Source organism: Cordyceps militaris (genome assembly GCF_000225605.1).
Source record: "Cordyceps militaris CM01 unplaced genomic scaffold CCM_S00002, whole genome shotgun sequence".
Classification (NCBI taxonomy): domain Eukaryota; kingdom Fungi; phylum Ascomycota; class Sordariomycetes; order Hypocreales; family Cordycipitaceae; genus Cordyceps; species Cordyceps militaris.
Genome location: NW_006271970.1, coordinates 4,234,967 through 4,254,221, shown reverse-complemented (window position 1 = coordinate 4,254,221; position 19,255 = coordinate 4,234,967). Strand labels below are relative to the sequence as shown.

Here is a 19,255-nt window from a genome sequence, read left to right as displayed (position 1 = left end):
CGTCGTCTGCCGCGCGACGTGCCGCCGGTGCGTCACGGCGACGGGGCCGACGGGCCCGCGGAGCTCGGCGGCCGTGACGAGCGCAAATGTCAGCGCGAGCATGTTTTGCACGTAGACCCCGCCGTCGGCCGCGCGCGGCAGGCGGGGGCGCATGTTGTAAAAGGCTGAGACGGCCATGGGCCGCTTGCAGCCCTCCGAGGCGCCGATCGTGTGCACGATCCAGGCGGTCAGCATGTCGCCCTCGCTGGCAAAGGTGGCGGCGCCGGCCTGCGTCGGCATCGCGGCCACCTCGGCTTGGATGCGCGCCAGGAGGGCGGCCATGGCGTCTCGGGGCACAAAGACTGTTCGTGGCTCGACGGGCGGGCTCCGTGCCCACCGCCAGGCGAACCGCGCGATCCATTTGACCATTGGCCACCCGGAGAGACGCCACGTTTCGAGGCCGAGCGGCTCCCGCTCTTCGACGGGCTCGGCGTTGTCCGACTCGACAATGATGTCGCTGCGGGCGCCGAGCATCGACGAGACGTGGTCCTGGCGGCCGCCCACGACGAGGGACCAGTTTCTGAGAAGGTGCAGGACGCCGCAGGCGTCGGATACGGTGTGCGGCCACACCACGGACACGAGCGTCGCGTCGCGAAACGACGTCGTGTACACGAGCAGCTGCGGGAGCCTCTGCCGAATCATTTCGTCGACCGTCGTGGGGTAGCCGGCCGGTGCGGCAAAGGGGGGCTTTCCTTTCGGAACGGGCAGGATCGCGGCGTGGGCGGTGCTCGATGGGTGGAGGCGACTGAGTGTCGGGTGGTCGTGTATGCTCGTCCGGGTCATGTCGTTGTGCGCGAATGTGAATGCGGGCTCGGCCGCCGTGAACCGCTTGGGAACATGAATCTCTAAGTTTGCCTTGTGCTTGTCCTATACTCGCAGAGTCAGCTCCCTCGGTTGCGCGCCCACATCTACTGCCTCGACGCAAACTTGCCTTCCATCGCAGATGGCCCCCGAGCTTTCGCCAGTCGCCAATTTCGAGGAGACGCGTAAGAGAGCTCTGCAGCTTCCCGGCATCCAGCACATCGTTGAAGTGCAGCACCCGCGCCACAAAGATGCGCCGGAGCTTCAGGTTGTCAAAGATGTGCACGGGGTACACGTCGCCATCTGCATCTTCGACGGCCGCACGTTGTGTCATGCTTTCGGTGGACAACCTTGATAGCTGCGACCTGAACAGGCCTTGCGTCTTACCCAAGATCCTTTTCGTTCATGCAAGAGTTGTTACGCTAGAGCTCATACTTGTTGGGGCTTCTCTGAGACCAACATCGACTTTTATCATAGGTACATCGATACATAGTACCACACAAATTAGCCAGATTCAGGTGTCTCAGCCACGCTATCTTCAGCCGTGTCAGCTGATGGTTGTTGATCCGCGCTATGACATTGTTGCAGATTTGGTATTTGCCGTTTCAAAAGAGACACGACCATGAGTTGGAATCATCCGTTGTTGCTATGCGTCTTATTGGCTGTACTCTTAGCTGGGCGCTGTTTGCGTTCCTTCTGACGCCAAGCAAAGAAACGACTTTGGTCCTTGCAAGCGCTAACTGTCAAGAAATGCTGCTGCGCTAGATATTCAGCCATTCCTCCGGCGTTAAATAGTAATTTATAAAAAATCATGAAATCGTCATAGTTTCCAGCTTTCCATTCAAGCGGGGCTTCCTGCGTCTTTGTTGGGTGGGGTGTCATGGTGAACAAGAGACGACAAACAGGACATAGCCATTTGCTATTATCCTCTCTTCATTCTCGTCCTATTTCCGAGATACGTGTGAGGACATTTCAGATACGCTCGCCTCGTCCGCCTTTGACCATGGCGAATTCCTACGAGCACGAGCTCAAGCTGGCCGAGCTGGCCGTGCAAAAAGCCGTCATCGTCACCCGCAAAGTCCTGCAGCTTGTCGAAAAAGGCGAGCTCGCCAAAGACAACAAGACGCCCGTGTCCCTGGCCGACTTTGCCGCGCAGGCCCTGCTCGTCGCCGCCATCCACCACCGCTTCCCCGACGACACCATTGTCGGCGAGGAGGACACGCGGCTGCTCGCGACGAGCCCGGCGCTGGTCGAGCGCGTCTGGCAGCTCGTGGCGTCGTCGCGCCTCGACGACGCCGCGAGCGAGGCGCTGCTGCACGCGCCCGCGTCGGCCGCGGATATGCTGCGCTGCATCGAGCTCGGCGGGCGCTCGTACGCCGGGCCGACGGGCCGCGTGTGGATGCTGGACCCCGTCGACGGCACCAAGGGGTTCCTCCGCGGCGGCCAGTACGTCGTCTGCGCCACGCTGCTCATCGACGGCGCCGAGACGGTCGCCGCGTTTGGCTGCCCGCACGTCGACGTCGCCGCCGGCGCCATCTCGGAGCAGGACGCCCAGACGGACGGCACCGCCGGCTGCCTCGTCTCCGCCATCAGAGGACGCGGCGCATTTGTCCGGCCGCTCTCGACGGGCGCGCTCGCCGAGCGTCGCCGGATCGAGCAGAGACGGCCCGTGGACGACCTGCGCCGCCTCCGCTTCTGCGAAAACGCCGAAACCACGTCGCCGCAGTTTGCCGGCCGCGCTGAGATTGCAGCCGCGCTGGGCGCGACGACGTGGGCGCCGATGCACGTCTTCAGCACCCAGCTGCGCTACCTGGCCCTGGCCCTGGACCTCGCTGATGTGGTCCTGCGCGCGCCGCGGCCGGGCGAGGCGCCGCCGCACATCTGGGACCACGCCGGCGGTGTCATGGTGTTTGCCGAGGCCGGCGGCAAGGTCACGGACCTCAACGGCAAGGACCTGGTGTTTACGGCCGGGCGTGACCTGACGGAAAACTTTGGCCTGGTGGCGTGTCCCGCTGGCATCCATGCGCAAGTCATTGAGGCGGTCAAGGGCGTGTTTGCAGCGTATCCAGAGTATAACGGCATTGTCCAGAGCTAATTCCAACGACGGCAACGAGTAGCGCTGTCGTGCATTGAAGCCTCGACAGGTAATAGATGACAATGTAGATGTTGACTTGCCCCGACTTCGTTGGCGCAGCGGAAGTCAAGGTGCTGTTTTTAGTGGGCTGCGGTTGGAAATTAGGTACATTTGACAGCAGCCACTTGAACAAAGCAACGCCATCTCATTCTCTGCTGCTCCCAGATACAATTCCCTTCTCACATCGTAAATTTAACATGGGCAAATCCAAAGCCGCCAAACCATCCAAAGCCCAGCATCCCGCCGCCCCTCCGCCGCCACCGCCCGCCTGGCCGCCGTTCAAGCCGCCGCTGCCCGTCGTCGACCTCTTGCCGACGCCGCACCCGCGCAGCGCCAAAGTCGTCACCCTCGACGGCTTCTTCCCGCGCAGCCTGTGCCGCGCCTACGTCTCCTTCCTGTCCACGCTCGCGCTGCAGACGACGCCCGGCACGCCCCGCCGCGGCGACGCCGTGCGCGTCAACGACCGCCTGCAGGTGCGCGACGCGGCGTTTGCAGACGCCCTGTGGGCGCGCACCGGCTTGCGGGAGGCGCTGCTACGGGACGATGTTGTGCATTTGTGGTGAGTTTTTTTGCGTGCGCGATGATGTGTGTGCTGATGAGGAGGCATGCAGGGGTGGTGAGCCGGTTGGGCTGAGTCCGAATATTCGCGTCTATCGGTACACAAAAGGACAGTTCTTTGACTGCCATTGTGAGTTTGACACACAGGTTCATGCACGGCGCGGCGCAAGGAAGAGATGTTGACGAGAGATAGACGACGAGTCGAACAACGTCACGCTCGAGGTCGACGCAACGCCCGTGCTGGCGCGCACGACGTGGACGCTGCTTCTGTACCTCACGTCGGCCGCCGAGGGCTGCGTCGGCGGCGAGACCGTCTTCTACCCGCACGACCGGCCGGTCGATGCCGAGGCCATTTCTGTGGCGCCCCAGACGGGCACGCTGCTGCTGCACAAGCACGGCGACGACTGTCTCCTGGTATGCCTGTCTTTTCTCTTCTGTCCTTGCACTCGTTCGATTCTTCGAGACCTAACACGGTAGCAGCACGAGGGCAGAGAGGTCCGCGCAGGCGAGAAATGGGTGCTGAGAACTGACTTGTGTATTAAGCGCTAGCTAAAAGTACCAGAAGCAAGAGAGGAGGCGAAAAAAAAAACAATATTCAAGGCCCATTCAGTCATCCACGTCATCCTAGTCCTCCTCAGAGTCCTCAGAGTCCTCATACAACCGCAGCAGTCGGTCCATCCCCGACTCCCGGTACTCCAGATGGCCCGAAATAGGTGGGCTGGGCACCGTGTGCGGCACACCTGGCGACCGTTCCCTGCATGGCTCGAGGGAACCAAGCGATTGTGCGCCTGAATCAGACTCTCTTGCCACCATTTCATGGCCCTTTGCGCCCCGTGACAGGGCTACGCTCTCGGCAGTCTCGTCAGGTGTCTCATAGGGAGTTGTCGCTGGCTTCGCGTCGACGTCCGCGGCACCGAAATCGAGCAGATTAGCTTGTTCCTTGACCTTGCCGGCTGATTTTGGCTCTTCGATGGACATTCGTGGCTCTGTGGGCGCATCCACAACCCGCGGTGCATCGTCATCCGTCTTGCGAGCGGGCGCCATCGGTGTAGGACGCACGGCGGCCGCCAAGCTCGTCTCGAGCGGCTTGTAGTCGCGGCCCATGGCAATCTTGACGAGCACCCAATGGAAGATCCACGGGAAGCCAATGAGCGGCATGGGCTTGGACGAACAAGTCAAATCCCCCCCCTCGGCCGCGGCCAGGAAGCACTTGACCTCGTCCTGCGTAACCTTGTACATGGCCGCGACCAGAACTTCCAGCTGGCCGCCGCCCGCTTCGCCTGCCGCCTGGATGCACATGTCGCGGAACCGCTGCTTGAGCGCGCCAAACTGCTGCCCGAGATCCTCTTGCCGCTTGTAGTCCGAGCCGACCGCCGGCTTGGACATGGCCCAGCCAGAGTAGAGCTCAAACTCGGTCGCGAGGCGGAACTGCTTCAGCAGACGCCGCGCAGCCTGGTCATACTCGGTCTTGATGTCTCTAGCGATTGCCAGGATGTCGTCGGTCAAGTGGATGCCTTGGCTGACTCTCGAGTCAAACTCGTCCTCGCAGCTGGGGACGTAGTCAAAGTTTTCGTGGGCTACGCGGTCGTAAAGTTTGCCGAGTGCGCGACGAGAGTGGTACGTTCTGCTTTTTGGCTGCATAAAATGCGGCCACTCTTTGGGTTGGTACTTTGCTCGGGTCCATTCTGCGGGAATCCCGGTTTTTGGATAGTCGACAGCCTGTGAGTGAAGCTCAGCGAGTTGCAAACCTGCAAAAATTATTGTTAGCACGCATCCAAGCAAAGAACCGGACAGTTAGCACTTGCACATGGGAGAATTGACTCCCTTTTTATCTGCATGCGCGAGGTGCGAGTAGGCAATGAGCCCCAAAAAGTCATTCTTCATATACTTGACAACAAAGTTGCGCAAGTCGTTCACCTCGACATCTCTGTCCAAGTTCTGCGGGTTCACCGGCTCAGAATGCATCGGCGGTGTGTTCCAGACTTTGGGCATCAGGGTCGGCTCCCAGATGACAAAGTAGTCGTCGCCATCCAAGTCGCCTCCAGAAAGCATGCTCGGAAGGGACCGATCTCCCTTGGAAGGGAACACGACGACATCTTTCAGATGTCGCAAACATTGCATGTCAACCGCCTGAACCACCCGAATGTCGCCAGCATGTAGTGACGGGTTGCGACCGATAAGACAGAGACCTTTGATGATTGTCGTCTTGTTTCGATACTTTCGATTGCTAATTTGGAGAAAGATCTGAGGCAGGTCGTCCATTCTCTTTGTATTGGATCCCTCTGTCTTTTTTGAGTGGCCTTGCAATGTGCCCGTCTCGTCAACGCACCCCATGACAAACGCGCTCTTCTCAACGTGGATTCGGCACTTCTCCTTCATGAGCTTTAGAGACCAGGACCGCCAGAGTTTCAGCAGATTCTTGACAAAAGGGTCTTGGAAGTCCGCCTTGAGAAGCTCAGCGATAATGACAGTGGTCTGGTTTTCGTCGACGAATTTGGTCAAGAGATCAATGGCGGCAGTCCGATCCGTCATGGCTTCTTCGTATTGCTTGATGTGTGCGTTCAGCAGCTCCAGAAACGCTCCACAGGAGACACCGAGGTGCTCCAAAATGATAATAGTCTGGCGATTGAGCGTTGCCGTCGTCGTCTTGGCGCACTTGACGATTTCAAGCGTGTTTGCCTCGGTGGTGAATTTAATTTGGGATTTCCGCACGCAAACCTCCATGTGCTTGGCGTATTCGCGCGGCCACACGGCAAGGACGCCCTTGGCGCCGCCCATGCGAAATTGAAAGGCAGAGGGCTCTCCGACGACGTCCAGTTTCATCTCGTCCACAACCAGCTTCCCGAGGAGGCCCGATATGATGCCCACCCCGTCGCTAAAGCACTCGCCCTCGGTCTCAATGTCGTCAATGAGGCGGACGGTGGGCACACGAATACCGCGAACCTCTCGCGTGGTCGAGAAGCACTGGCCGATACGAGCTCCAAATTTAGCAATGTTGCGGATATGATCAAAGTTGCCCAGCCACTTGCGAATGTCATCGCACGAAAGATACGCTGTTGGGCAAAAAAAGGTCACGCTGCCTTCCCGTAGTTGGGAGTTTCCAAATGCCAGAAACTCGTATGTGCGATCACCAATCCGGATGCCTTTGTGTAACGCGCGCAAAAGTCGTTTCCATACGTCGTCGTTGTTGTAGCGGTCTTTTGCAATGCGGTCAGACTCTGTTTCCGAAAGGAATTGCACGCGAAGAAATCTGTCGTGCAAGTTGTTGTACTTTCGCATGACCCGGTTTGAACTCTCGACATTCGGCAAGTTCAGCTTCAAGCATGTCGGCGTGATGTTGACCTTGAGAACAAGTGAACAATAATGTGGAATGCGCTTCTTTGCAGGCGCGCAAAGAAACTTAGCGTCTTCAAAGATTTGCATGGGGTCTTCGACTTGCAGCTCTTGATCCGCGATGTAATCCAACATCCGGCTTGCTTTTGCGACATCCAGCGATGCCAGCTTCTCCAAGAATACAGCATCAAGGGCATATTCTCTGAGATATCCTCTGCTAACGCACACCTCCAGTCTGTAGCGGACAGCGAAATCCAGGTAAATGCAATTGGCAGTGAGCCCCAGATACTCCAGAGCATTGGAGCTGCCGGTTGTCTGGTGATCCAGTATATCCCACATGCATTTCTGGTCCCTCTCCAGCTTGAGAGTTGTCCGAGTCGGGTCAATATTGTATTGATCCAGCGCCATCATGAAATGCTCGACAGCTGTGAGAGATTGCGCTTTGGCTTCGTCGATTGTGCACCGAAAGGTTTTGAGGCGGCTAATGTCGATACATTTTCCAAGCTTACCCCGACTGTAGGTCGATATGGGAAGCAGTAGGGGTTCGGAGAGGACCTCGTAAATATCAGTTGCGCGCACCCAACTGTCGTTGCAGTGCCATCTCTTCGAATCAGGCGGCATCAGATCCAAGATGTCAGGAGCCTGCCAGAAATAATAGATTGGCCTGTCGAAAGCCACACTGATGATAAAGCCATGTTTGTTTCCTTCAGAACAGGTATCCTAGACCTTGCTGATGGCAGAAACGTTCGTGATGAGCTTGTATTGCCTCTTCCGTGAAGTGTGTCTTTGCCTCTCCTCAAATTGGAAGTACATGACGACTTCTCCTTTGCGGTTGTTGAATTCTAGCGAAAGGTCGCCAGGTTCCGCTGTTTCGATTGTTGCGCCAATCACCATTGTATCCTTGCCGAGAGTGCCGAAATCGAGCGATTTGAGCTGCATGGAAATGATGTCCGGGTAGCGCTGGTCGGCGGCGCTCTTCGGCGGTCCGTGCCGTACTTCATTCAGCGCCACATGTATAGTGACTGGCTTTTCGTTTTCATCAAGTTGGAGCTCGAATCTTCCGTTTTTCCAGAATTCGATCTTGGGCGGCGGCGCAAAGTCAATCCTCCCAACGGCCATTGTCTCGAGCGGGCGGGCATCGAAGATTTCGAGAGATTGGATGCATCCCTTGGGAGAGAACGCCTTGTAGATCTTCTGGATTGTGATGTTTTTGGGCATGTTTGACAGCTTCAACGATATGAAGCTTCTCTCGAGGCTGGGCTGTGGCGGCACATCATCGTCATCGCGCGGGTTGCGCGAGGCGCTTCGTGATCGGTCTTCGGAGAGTTCCGCATTGGACCATTTTTCCGCCAGTTGCTCGGGATAATCGTAATAAGTCGTCATTTGGTTCAAAATAGTGGTATGGAGTAGATCAGATAAAAACCAGGGCTGTGAATAAGAGAAGAGTGGTGTGGTGGTGAAGGTGCAAGGTGGGTTGCTGCGCGTTTGCAGAAGTGCGGAAGGGCAAAGTGCAAAGAGAAAAAGGAAAATAAACATAGGTTACGTGAGTATGCCACGTAAAGTATTTCAAAATTACAGCACAAATACCCAAGCTATTTTACAATAGGGTGTATTTTCCATTTCCAAGCTATATTTTCAAGGTGTTTTTTATATTGACACATGTCCAGTCTATCACACATTGTGAACATGTACGAAGGAGCTTCATCTCTTGAGTTAGTGCCCCAAAGAGCCTCTCTACTTACTTATACTACTCTGCTTGCTGTATCCTTCTTGACCAGCCTCCGAATCGGCGTCACCACCACATCCGCGCTATCCAGGTACGTCTCTCTCGGCAGCCACGGCACGTCCATGATCTTGCCCGGGTTCAGCACCCACCGCGGATCCAGCGCGTGCTTGATCGTCGCCATTACGTCCACCGTCTCCTGTCCGAGCTCCGCAACCAGGCTCGCCTTCTTGCCCCAGCCAATCGAGTGCTCGCCGGTGCATGTGCCCTCCATGTTGAGCGCACGGTGCACCATGTTGTGCACGCAGCGCGCCACCCGCGCGCGCTCCTCGGGGTCATTGCGGTTGTACAGAATGCTCTCGTGAAAGTTTCCGTCTCCGATGTGCCCCAGGATGCTCGCAAACATGCCCAGGTCGTCCATTTCCTTCTTGCTTACCTCGATGAGGTCGGCGAGGCGGCTCAGCGGCACGGCGACGTCGGTGCTCCCTAGCCCAATCTGTTAGAAGCAAAACATCGTAAAAGAAATAAGGAAAAGCGAAAGAGGTGGTCGTCATTGCTTACAAACATCTTCGTCAGCCTTTCGGAGGGCCAGCATGGACCAGAGTGACTCTTTTCTGGCAGACCACAGCAGCTTCTGTTCCCGCTCGTCCTTGGCAAACTCAAACTCTTCGCCACCGTTTTCCGATGTGATGGCCTGCACCGTGGAAATGTTTTCCGCAACGCTCGCCTTGGACCCAGAAAACTTGAAGAAGAGCGTGGGCAGCTCTTTCCATGTCCGCGGGGCCGTGTGGCCGCTCAGGTTGACGACGCGCATCTGCACGTCGTCCATGATCTCCATGCAAGCGACGGGGACGCCAGCCCGCATGACACCGGCGGCTGCAGCCGCGGCCGCGCGAATAGTCGGAAAGGATACGACGCCCACAGAGTACGCGTCGGGGATGACGGCCAGTTTCAGCGTGGCTGGCAATCTGTCAGCGCTCTGCCTCGCGGCGCAACTGTTACAACTTGACCTCGACGTACCTTCTGTCACAATGCCCAGGGTTCCCTCTGAGCCGACAAAGAGGCCATTCAAATTATACCCCGCCGAAGACTTGCGTGGTCTTCTCCGCGTCTTGATGACCCGCCCGTCGGCCAGCACCACCGTCAAGTTGATCACCCAGTCCTTCATCGTGCCGTACCGGACGGCATTCGTCCCCGAGCAGTTGGTCCCAATCATGCCGCCAATCTTGGCCGTCGGGCCGGGGTCCACGGGAAAAAACAGTCCCGCGCCCCGGTCAGCCAGCGCCTGGTTTAGGTCCTGCCAGCCGATGCTCGGTTGCACCACCACGTCCATGTCGTCCTTGTTGAGCTGCAGGATGCGGTCCATGTGCGCAAAGTCGACGCTGATGCCGCCATACGGCGCGGAAAAATTGCCCTCGAGGCTCGTGCCCCCGGAAAAGGCGATCAGAGGCACGCGGTAGGTGTGACAGATGCGCGCAATAGCGGCCACGTCTTCCGTGCTCCGCGGGTAGGCAACGGCTACGGGCAGCGTGTCGGGGTTGACGGTAGACCATTCGGAGTATCCGTGCCTTTTGAGGTCTTCATCATCTGTGGAGATAATCTCCTCATTTCCAAGTTCCGACACAATCTCTCTGATGGCCTATTCATTCCCGTTAGCAAATGTCGCTTCGGTGAAGGGGTGTAGAACCCGCCTTGTTCATCTCCGACAGTGTCGCAAACCGCTGTCCGCCAACAGCGCTAGGAATGCCAGAATGAACTTGGCTGCTGATTTTCTCCGTCTGCCACTGTGCGACACTCCACCCGATAGCACCTGTAGCTGTGGCGATGCCGATTAAAGCGCCGCTGGACCACGAAGAAGCCGACTTGGCACTGTGAGTCGTGGTGGACTGGCATTGGCGGCTGGGCACGGCGAAGCGCCGACCGCGAAAGCGAGATTTACACAATGAACGTAGCATCTTTTTTCTGGAGCGTAGTATGTATCGAATACATTACAAGTGTTGCCTTGTTTTATACACATGCCAGCCTGGCGGAAATCCTATTCCGACGTCGCTCAGCTCGGCCGCAGCCACCGACGCTAACCCCCACGTTGCTCCTACGATTCGCGGGGAAATCGGATAATATACCGGCAGATGGAATAATAGCCTCCCAAAACAACAGCCACAGAGGTTTGCAGTCGAGCGAGGTCGCTCAGGGAGATGATTGCCCTTGGCAAGTACTGACCGGCTGAGAGGTATCATAAACCATCTCAACAAGCCATGAGATGGGACAACACGCTGCGAGATAGGATGACAGTCTCCACCACTACGACCAATAATATTAGCAGTCACAACAACGGTTTCATTGGAAGATTCTTGCTTTCTCATATTTGCCTATGGCTATAAGGACGTGGTATATCGTCCCCCGACTAACAGAAACCTCAAATCCGTGACTCCTGTGCACATGCCATCTTTTTTTACTCTTCTACACCCAAACCATCATCATCATGATAGACTTAGGCCAGAGCGCGGCGGCGGTCACGCTCCTCAGCAATGGTAAGCTTGACACCCTTGCCCTTGGGCACCGAGATCCAGGGCTTATCCTGGCCAATGACGAAGACGTTGCTCTCACGGGTGGCGAACGTGTTGTCGATGGCGTCCTTGATGTGGACAATGGCGAAGCCGCCGTCGTGGCGCTCGCGGTGGGTGATGACACCGATACGGCCCATGTTGCGACCGCCGGTGACCATGGCAATGGCACCAGTGTCGAACTTGACAAAGTCGGTGATCTTGCCGGTGGCGAGGTCAATCTTGACGGTATCGTTGACCTTGATGGAGGGGTCGGGGTAGCGGATGCTGGATTTACCATGTTAGCAAAAATGCGACGAAGGGATTTACCATTACATTCGTCAGAAAAAGACGATGGGAGTTTCGGGGAGCGTGGGAGCAATTCTACGGCGAGGCGTCACTGATTCCCCGCCGCCTGTCTGACCCTGCCACAGCAGGCAGACGAGACAGCGGTTCAGTAACCTCCTCTCATTCTCTTTTGCCAATCATGGAATTACCCGTGATGGAGCTATCAATCATGGAAGACCAATCGTGAAAGCCAAATCATGAGTCAAATCATGAAAGGATAGTCATGGAGAGTAACATTGCGTGTCAAACGCCCCAAATTCCCCGAAATCAACCAAAGCTTGATCCAACGGCTGAATGATGTCTAACAGAAACTCACGTTCTGGCATCGTGCGTGACCAAGAATGGGATTCCGCCGCGTCCGAGCTGGACGCGCTTGACCTTGCCGAGCTTGTACTCGGCCTCCTCGGCCTGAATGCGGTGGACGGTGAAGCGGCCCTTGGTGTCGTAGATGAGGCGGAAGTTCTCGCCCGTCTTCTCAATCGAGATGACGTCCATGAAGCCGGCCGGGTAGGTCATGTCGGTGCGGACCTTGCCGTCGACCTTGATGAGGCGCTGCATCAGGATCGAGCGCGTCTCGCGGTAGTTGAGCGCGTACTTGAGACGGTTGCGGATGAAGACGATGAGCGGCATGCAGTCGCGCAGCTTGTGAGGACCGGCCGAGGGCTTGGGCGCGTAGACGCCCGACAGCTTGTCCAGCAGCCAGTGGCTGGGGGCTGAGAGACGCTTTTGGTGCTTCTTGCTGCGAGGTTCGTCAGTTATGGGTTGGTCGTGATGTGAGAGACGGCTGCTGAGGAGCAAGTGTTGTCGGAGGCGAGCTGCAGCATCGAATCATTCGGAGCATTGCCCGAACAGCAATGCCGGATTCTCAATGCCGCATTTCGATTTGGAGTGTCGACTTACATTCCGCGGGCCATTTTGTCGGTTTGGCTGTGTAGTTAGTCGGGATGCAGAAAATTAGAAATTGAGGCAGGCTCCGTCAACACGACCAAGATGTGCTCCGCTGGGGCACGCACAATTTTTTCGATCCTCGCTTGGCCTAGCGTCGTCTGCTGGGGGCTTTGTGCCCTAGCAGCTGGGAACTGTGGGGTGTCCGTCAAGTCACGCGCTTGATCACGTGTGGGCATGGCGATAACGTCAATTTGGACGGTGGAGCCTCAATTTACTTCTTGCCCCAGCGCCCCGTGCCGAGGTTCATTGTCTTTTGGGTAAACGGGTCCAATCGCCCCCTTGCCACCTTCACATGTAAAGTTCTCATGATTGTAGATATAATGCCTGCAGGGCAGGCTATATTATTCGAACTAGACTATGAATCGCTCGCTAATAAACTGCTTTTGTATGTGGTAGGTGTTTGTAGATGCTATCAGCTGCCAACTGCTGGTGGCATTCATTCTTCCCCTGCCTGCTTCAAGAGCGGCCGACTAGCTGGGTCCGTTTGTTCCCTTTGAGACTGCCTGTGTCCCGTAGCCCTCTATATTGTTGGTATCAGTCAAATCAAATTACCATGCGCCATGATCCCATTCGATGTCCTATCACAGTCCAAACTCCTCAAAAAAAAACATTATCCGTAGTATATACCATGTTGAAATAAGTGGCGTGTTCAATTCTGTTCCATGTCCAATGATGTTTCAGCACCGAAGTGCATATTCGTAACGGTCACGGCGAGGGTCCACGCCGGCGGCGGTAGGGGACGAAGGTCCGGAGAGCTCGCCTTGCCGACCCTGACTGTGAGCCATTCGGGGATCGTCCAAAAGTAGTCTGGAAATATCCATCTCGCCGCCCATGAAGTGACTTGCCCCAACCTCTCCAAACTCAAAGTTAGAAGGCTGGGCATATTCAGGTTCAGTGAGGTGAGCAGGCCATCTCGCCGCCTCGTCGCGGGAGCCGCGGCGGCTGGGCATGGCAGCAACCTTGGAGCGCTTCAGCGAGTTGTCAATGGACATGTTGACCGAAGGCTCCATAATGTCGTTGCCCCGGGATGAATCCTTGGATTGAAAGGTGCCCTTTTCGATACGCTGGTAGATGGCAGGGTATTTATTGCGGACTCTGTCACGCAAATCGGTAGGCTGCCGGGTGGAGAGATGGTAGCGAGGGTCGCGTTGAATTTTGGTCCAGGCTGGGCCATAGTGATCAAGACCCTCGAGAATCTCATGGTCATCTTGCTCTGTAAAAGGTCGGCGTTCACGCCGATGAGACTTTTTAAACGGGCCGTGAATGCCGAGTTCAGCCAAGTCTTCCATGTTCTTGCGATGAGCGCGGCTCTTCTTGTGCTTGGGCGACTCGGGATCAATAGGACTCTTTGAGCTCTTGGTGCGAGACTTTTCCTCGCTGATCAAGATATTTTCTGAGTGGAGACCCTTGCGAGAACTGCTTTTGCTGTTGCCTTCCACACGGCGTTCAAATCGAGAGCCCTTGGTGGCGCCTCGGAGCTCTTCGGGGCAGCAAGTGCGGAAGCGATCCTTCAGGTCGCCGGCAGTGCGTTCGTTGAATGCAAAGTCGGGGTCTTCCAAAATATTGGTCCACTTGCCGACGCCGTGACGATTCACGCCGAGGAGAAGGTGATTGGTCTCCTCGTCTGTCCACTTGCGTCGGGGTTTTGCGGCGCGCTTGCGGCCCTTGGAGGAGCTCTTGTCTGTCTCGGAGGAGCCTCGTCGGTGGGAGCGTTCGTCAGGGCTGCTGTGGTTGTTGAAGTCGTGCATCAACTTCATCTGGCTGGCGTCGTTGTCGTAATTTGTCGAGGAGATGGGTGGGAAGAGCGCTGCATGGGGCGGCGGCTCGTGGAGGCCGTTGATAATGGGTGGCATGACTAGAGCCTGCTGTGTAGCCTTTTGCTTCTTGAGTGGCTGCGGCAGCTGCACGAAGTCATCCTTGACGTGCATGGTAGCACGGCTGCGCTTCTTGTGGTAGACATCGTCGGGGCCCTCGGGACTGTCATCGCGGTAGGCTCCATGACCTTGCCGCGACTCGCCCGAGTCGGAGTCGTCGAGAAGCAGGCGAATGGGATACGGATGTGACGCGGCATGGCGGTTTACATCGCGGTCCAGCCTCGGTAGAGGCCTGTCACCGTGGGCGTGCAGCGGCAGGGCGTGCAGAGGAGGGAGGTCCGGATGGGAGTGGTGAGGAGTCGATGTCGACTCGTTCAAGAGGTGAATCAGGCGCGGTTCGATGGTAGCCATCGTGGGCAAGTGTCAGGGCGATGTCCCGGGGGGCATTGGTGTGCTTGGGATCAAGAGCCGAGAGGGAGACAGGGTGGCAATGGAGGCGGGCAAGGAGGAAGTTAAGAAGAAGTCGAAGATTGCAAGACAAAGTGGTCTCGTCCCATCCTCGGATTAAGGATGGGTCCATCTGCGACCGATGCACAAGCAAGCGCAAGGCCGAATCGAGGCTTTGCGTTGGCGGTGCAGTGGTTTGTCTCTGTCGCAGTGACACGTGAAACTGTCACATGGCAGCCGGATGTGGTGGAGGCTTTGGCGGTTTGGCTCTGCGGCCCACGGCCCAGTAACCGTGCCAGCGACCAAACAGCCGTCTTGCCAGTTGCAATCCACCCGAGTATCCGTAACTAGTCCCCTTTGCTATACGATTTTACGCTCGCTTGTTATTATCATCTCTACGAAAGTCGCAAATCCCCGCCCGCTAGACCATCCTAGGTTTCTGTGGGTGCTGGGGCCGGCACCAAACCTACTCTCCGTCTCTCCGTCGTCACTCGTCAACAGACAGGAGGCTCAACGGACCCCCCTTTTGCCTTCAAGACCAGCCCTGCAATTAAGCTGAAAAGCGGCTGTTATACCATTCCCGTCTGTCCGGCGCGGGGGCCACATGCACCGTGCCACTCTGCGCTCCTCTAAGCTTCTGACACACGCACTCCGCCGCCTGACAAGCCGACGTCGCGCCCACGTCGTACGGTTCATTCCGGGTATCTCAATTGTCACACCTTTGCTCTCGTAACGCCCCGAACCCAGCGAATTGTGGATCGCGGCTCGGAATCACAAGCTTCAGACGCTGACTGGCGGTTGGTCGATAAGGCACATACCCTGTTTGCGACCTGCAGCCATCTGGCAGCTGCTTGCCGGTGGCGTCATTATTCTAGCATTTGCAGAGTGTTGAGGCTGAGGCCGTGATAAGAGGCGCAATGGCTTCACAAATGCCCACGATTCCTCGGGTGACGTTTACCATCATCGAGCCGATTTCTTTGTGAGTGCGCACAGGGGGCAAGCAGGCCAACACACGGCCACGACACCCAAGAAATTCATGGCAACTGACCGTGCACAGAGTCGCTGGCTTCGTCGGCGCTATCTGGGACCCAGCATGGTTCATCGCTGAACAGCTGCCCGAGAGGCAGGTGCTTCCTGCATCAGAGCACAGCATTGTCATGGCGCAACAGCTAGGTAACATGTATCTCCTCATGTGCTTTGTCGGGCTGGCCGTGCTTGCGACAACTTCCGAGATCAAGGTGGTGAGAAGTTATCTTGTTGCGTTGTGGCTCGGTGACATTGGCCATCTTGCTTTCACATGCTTGGCGCTGGGCAAGCAGCGGGTGATGCAGCCACAAACGTGGAACGCGATGACCTGGGGCAATATTGGGTTTACGGTAAGCCAATCTACAATACGCATTATCATCAGAGTCGATACCAGGTCGCTGCGTTTCTTCCAGTAGTCAGTTCCGCTAACTGAGCTGGGGGGCCCTGGGGCTCTCCACCGTATTAGACGTTTGTTTTCGTGATGCGCTCCGCCTATCTTACGGGTCTTTTTGGAAGGGAGCAAGAAAAGTTGTCAAAGAAGAAGGCCACATAAACGTCGAATCGGGCAACTAGTCCGGGCTCCGTCGATGTGGTGGATCGGCAGGTTGTGAACGACGTTTACCTGTATGTCCGAGCAGCCAAGCTCGAGCGAGGCGCTGGCGCTGGCGTCAGCTTCACCTCGAGGTGTGGTCGGGCTGCATCGTCTGATGGTCGCTCCGCTTCGGCGGCGTTGATTCGGTGGCTGGCTGGTTGCGAGAGGGGGGGGGGAGGGTATGTATGTAGCAAGTTTCATATAGCAGACCATTAGAACCACATTTGCACGCTGCCGATTGCCTGATAGCATCCTGATAATAGCACCACCATTGTGCGTCGTCTTCTAGCTCGTGAGCTAGTGGTGCAGATGACCAGCGGCGAGAGTGAAATGCTTCTGACAGCCGTTATCTGGCATCTGATTGAGTGCAGCGTGGCTGTGCAAAAAATGTCGACGACTCCTTGTGCATAGTTCCGAATATGATTAATAAATGGTGAGCTGAAAGAGTGGTGTTTTTGCGACAAGATGCAAGAGCGGTGTCGAGGCAAGGTGGTACGTACCGAATGGATGCCCTGCCATCTTATCTTTGTGCTGATAAGAGTAATGAGAGTCGAGCAGGAACGCGGGGTGATGTTGAATAAACTCAGGGCGAAAAAAACACTTGGCAACAATGAAACTAGAATTGCAGGTTATTTTGTATTTTGGCCGTAGTTGCTGGTTACTGGATCAGGTAGACCTTGACCCTCTGTCCTTGCCCCCTTGACCTTACCTCATACCTACCTATCCAGTTCTACCCCTACCCTAACCCTAACCCGGAATCGCGAATTGACCCACAATAACAAATAAGCTCGGACCATTTGACCAATTTTCCAGCTTCCGTCGTCGACCTTGAAACAACACAAGTGCACCACAACAACAGTAAATGAGCACTTGATGGCGTTGAACAAGAGAAGGTTACCTGTTACACCCCTTTGTACATATAATTTCTTGGGAAAAAACCATTCACACATCTCAAAATTCTGCCCTTTGACCCCTGACCGCAAGGTTTCCCTCAACCTCACAACAATCCATTCACGCTTCCCCAGCACAAGCTTTCACGCTCGCGTACCCCCCTAGATCATCATCATCATCATCATCGCCCACAACCTCACCATGCCCCCCAAACTCCGCGCAGCCAAGACCGTGCCCACGTCCTCCGCGCCGGTGCGCAGATCCACAGGACGTACCAGAGGCCGGTCACGCAAGAGCGACGAGGATGCTGTTCCAGCCGAGCCAGAACGCGGCATGGCAACCAAAACGCGCGCCGCCATGAGAAAATCACCTGCGCCAGAGCTGCCGGTCCAAGTTCGCTCCTCGATTGTTCATGATCCCAAGCCCCGCAAGAACCCTCCACGCGGCGCGGCGGCAAGCGATCTGGACATTCCTTCGGACCGTCCCCGAGACGAGGAGGACGATGATGAGGACGAAGAAAACGACGATGACGGAGAGGAAGACGAAGACGGCAAGGAGGAAGTCGATGAGCAGAAGAATGACGGTGACGAGCAAGGGGCTCTCGTTCAGGTCGGCAACGGAGACGAGCAAGAGGCTCTCATCCAAGTCGACGAGGAAGACGTGCAATTTATGCTACAGCACCTCGACAAGATTCCCAAGGCGGCGCTTGATCTTTTTTCTCAATACCGTGTCTTTGGGGACACCGAGAAGTTTGCGCGCCGAACCTTCGAGCTCGCTCTGGATGCGCTCCGCACTGTGCGTAAGCACTTCATCGTCGACGACTCGTGGTCGCCCTTTTTGCCCACGTCGTGGCTTAACAGTCACGCCGAACTGTCTGCCACAGACGTCGCCCGTTTTAAAGAAGCGCTCATCCTCGCCAATCTCGCGACGCTGCTAGAAATCGTCTACTGCGGCGCCCAGGACCAACGAAAAGCGTCGCGCCTCGCCGACGCCGATAAGCTCGCCCTCCTCGACACGCACTTCAACGAGCTGCTACTCGGTGACGACGACCTGCTTCCCCATGCCACACAGACCCAGGTCCTTCTGGCGCTCGACATTCGCGCTGCGCGTCTGCTGGCCGCGCTCGCCAGCGCCAAGACAAACCAGGACGCCTACACCATGGCGTATGACGTCTTTTGCGTTCCTCAGGAGGGTCTCTCCGACGAGACGCTCAGGGATGCCCTCGGCGAGGCGCGCGACGATGCCCACAGAAAAGAAGTGGTGGATGCCCGCAGAAAGGCGCTGAGAGATGCCGTCCGCAAAGGGCCGTATCGCCCAGTCGCCGGCCTGGCGAGCGACGAGGCGCAGAAGCGCTGCTGCTGGACGCGGGTCGCCAAGTTCCTCAAGCACTTTGGCCAGCACGAGGCCGCCTTTGCGAATATATCCCTGTTTCGCACCAAGCTGTTTCCCGCGCACGATCTGCTAGTCCGCATACAGGCCGTTGCCTTGGAGTTGGACGAGGCCCTGCGGCGCAACCAGCAGGAGACGCCGACCGACGACGCAGGCGCCGAGGAGTTCCACGACGCACCCGAGGACGCCGACGACGACGGTGATGACGATGACGACGACGATGACGACGAAGATGATCAAGGCGAGTCGCAGCCCATTGTGCGCCTCGCGAGCGCAAAGGCCGGTACCAGTCTCTTCCGAGATGCCTCGGATATCCAAACCCTGATGCAGGCCCAACGCGGCGCCGCAGCCGCGCCGCCACCGTCCAACCAGCACATCGGCCACGGTATCCTTCCCGTAGACCACGGTGCGGCAGCACTGTCCACACATTCGTCACGCCAGCGCCCCGTCATCCACCACAGCTCGTTACCGTTCCCACAACGCAACAAGCGCAGCCGCGACCAGGTGAGCCTCAGCGACGACGACGACGACGACGACGACGAGTTTGAGTCGGACAGGCGGACCCATTCCGAGCTCGCCCGTCTCGAGAAGCGCCGCCAGCGCAACGAAGCCCAGCATCTCCTCGGGCAGCGCAGCCAGGTGCCCAGCGCGCGCGCGCCCACCGCCGCC

At 57.0% G+C, this 19,255-nt stretch overlaps 8 protein-coding genes across 8 annotated transcripts in view; 3 read left to right on the top strand and 5 right to left on the bottom strand.

Moving 5' to 3' along the window:
• The window catches only part of CCM_03265 (uncharacterized protein), a gene marked incomplete at both ends in the record, with an annotated part of 1,148 nt that extends 326 nt beyond the window's left edge, over positions 1-822 (bottom strand). Inside the window, one exon of the mRNA XM_006668416.1 lies at positions 37-822. Coding sequence (XP_006668479.1) covers positions 37-822 — 786 coding nt within the window. The remainder of the gene's footprint in view (positions 1-36) is intronic.
• Positions 823-1,843: 1,021 nt separating this feature from the next.
• Positions 1,844-2,935, top strand: CCM_03264 (myo-inositol-1(or 4)-monophosphatase; the record flags this gene model as incomplete). Its single annotated transcript, XM_006668415.1, has 1 exon — positions 1,844-2,935. One exon carries the CDS (start codon positions 1,844-1,846, stop codon positions 2,933-2,935), a length of 1,092 nt encoding a protein of 363 aa, XP_006668478.1.
• A 236-nt stretch (positions 2,936-3,171) lies between these two features.
• Positions 3,172-4,081, top strand: CCM_03263 (Prolyl 4-hydroxylase, alpha subunit; the record flags this gene model as incomplete). Its single annotated transcript, XM_006668414.1, has 4 exons — positions 3,172-3,533; positions 3,586-3,662; positions 3,726-3,946; positions 4,013-4,081. The coding sequence occupies 4 exons, from the start codon at positions 3,172-3,174 to the stop codon at positions 4,079-4,081; spliced, it is 729 nt and encodes a 242-aa protein (XP_006668477.1).
• Positions 4,082-4,156: 75 nt separating this feature from the next.
• Positions 4,157-7,560, bottom strand: CCM_03262 (RNA-directed RNA polymerase (Sad-1); the record flags this gene model as incomplete). Its single annotated transcript, XM_006668413.1, has 3 exons — positions 4,157-5,280; positions 5,338-7,507; positions 7,546-7,560. 3 exons carry the CDS (start codon positions 7,558-7,560, stop codon positions 4,157-4,159), a joined length of 3,309 nt encoding a protein of 1,102 aa, XP_006668476.1.
• Positions 7,561-8,607: 1,047 nt separating this feature from the next.
• Positions 8,608-10,543, bottom strand: CCM_03261 (D-lactate dehydrogenase; the record flags this gene model as incomplete). The annotated part of the gene is made up of 4 exons (XM_006668412.1): positions 8,608-9,074; positions 9,150-9,548; positions 9,609-10,227; positions 10,322-10,543. The coding sequence occupies 4 exons, from the start codon at positions 10,541-10,543 to the stop codon at positions 8,608-8,610; spliced, it is 1,707 nt and encodes a 568-aa protein (XP_006668475.1).
• A 536-nt stretch (positions 10,544-11,079) lies between these two features.
• On the bottom strand, positions 11,080-12,393 carry CCM_03260 (ribosomal protein S4; the record flags this gene model as incomplete). Its single annotated transcript, XM_006668411.1, has 3 exons — positions 11,080-11,419; positions 11,796-12,218; positions 12,380-12,393. 3 exons carry the CDS (start codon positions 12,391-12,393, stop codon positions 11,080-11,082), a joined length of 777 nt encoding a protein of 258 aa, XP_006668474.1.
• Positions 12,394-13,104: 711 nt separating this feature from the next.
• CCM_03259 (MYB DNA-binding domain containing protein) lies at positions 13,105-14,652 on the bottom strand (the record flags this gene model as incomplete). The annotated part of the gene is made up of 1 exon (XM_006668410.1): positions 13,105-14,652. One exon carries the CDS (start codon positions 14,650-14,652, stop codon positions 13,105-13,107), a length of 1,548 nt encoding a protein of 515 aa, XP_006668473.1.
• Positions 14,653-15,605: 953 nt separating this feature from the next.
• Positions 15,606-19,255, top strand: part of CCM_03258 (uncharacterized protein) — a gene marked incomplete at both ends in the record, with an annotated part of 4,131 nt that continues 481 nt past the window's right edge. Inside the window, 3 exons of the mRNA XM_006668409.1 lie at positions 15,606-15,667; positions 15,746-16,064; positions 17,363-19,225. Coding sequence (XP_006668472.1) covers positions 15,606-15,667; positions 15,746-16,064; positions 17,363-19,225 — 2,244 coding nt within the window. The remainder of the gene's footprint in view (positions 15,668-15,745; positions 16,065-17,362; positions 19,226-19,255) is intronic.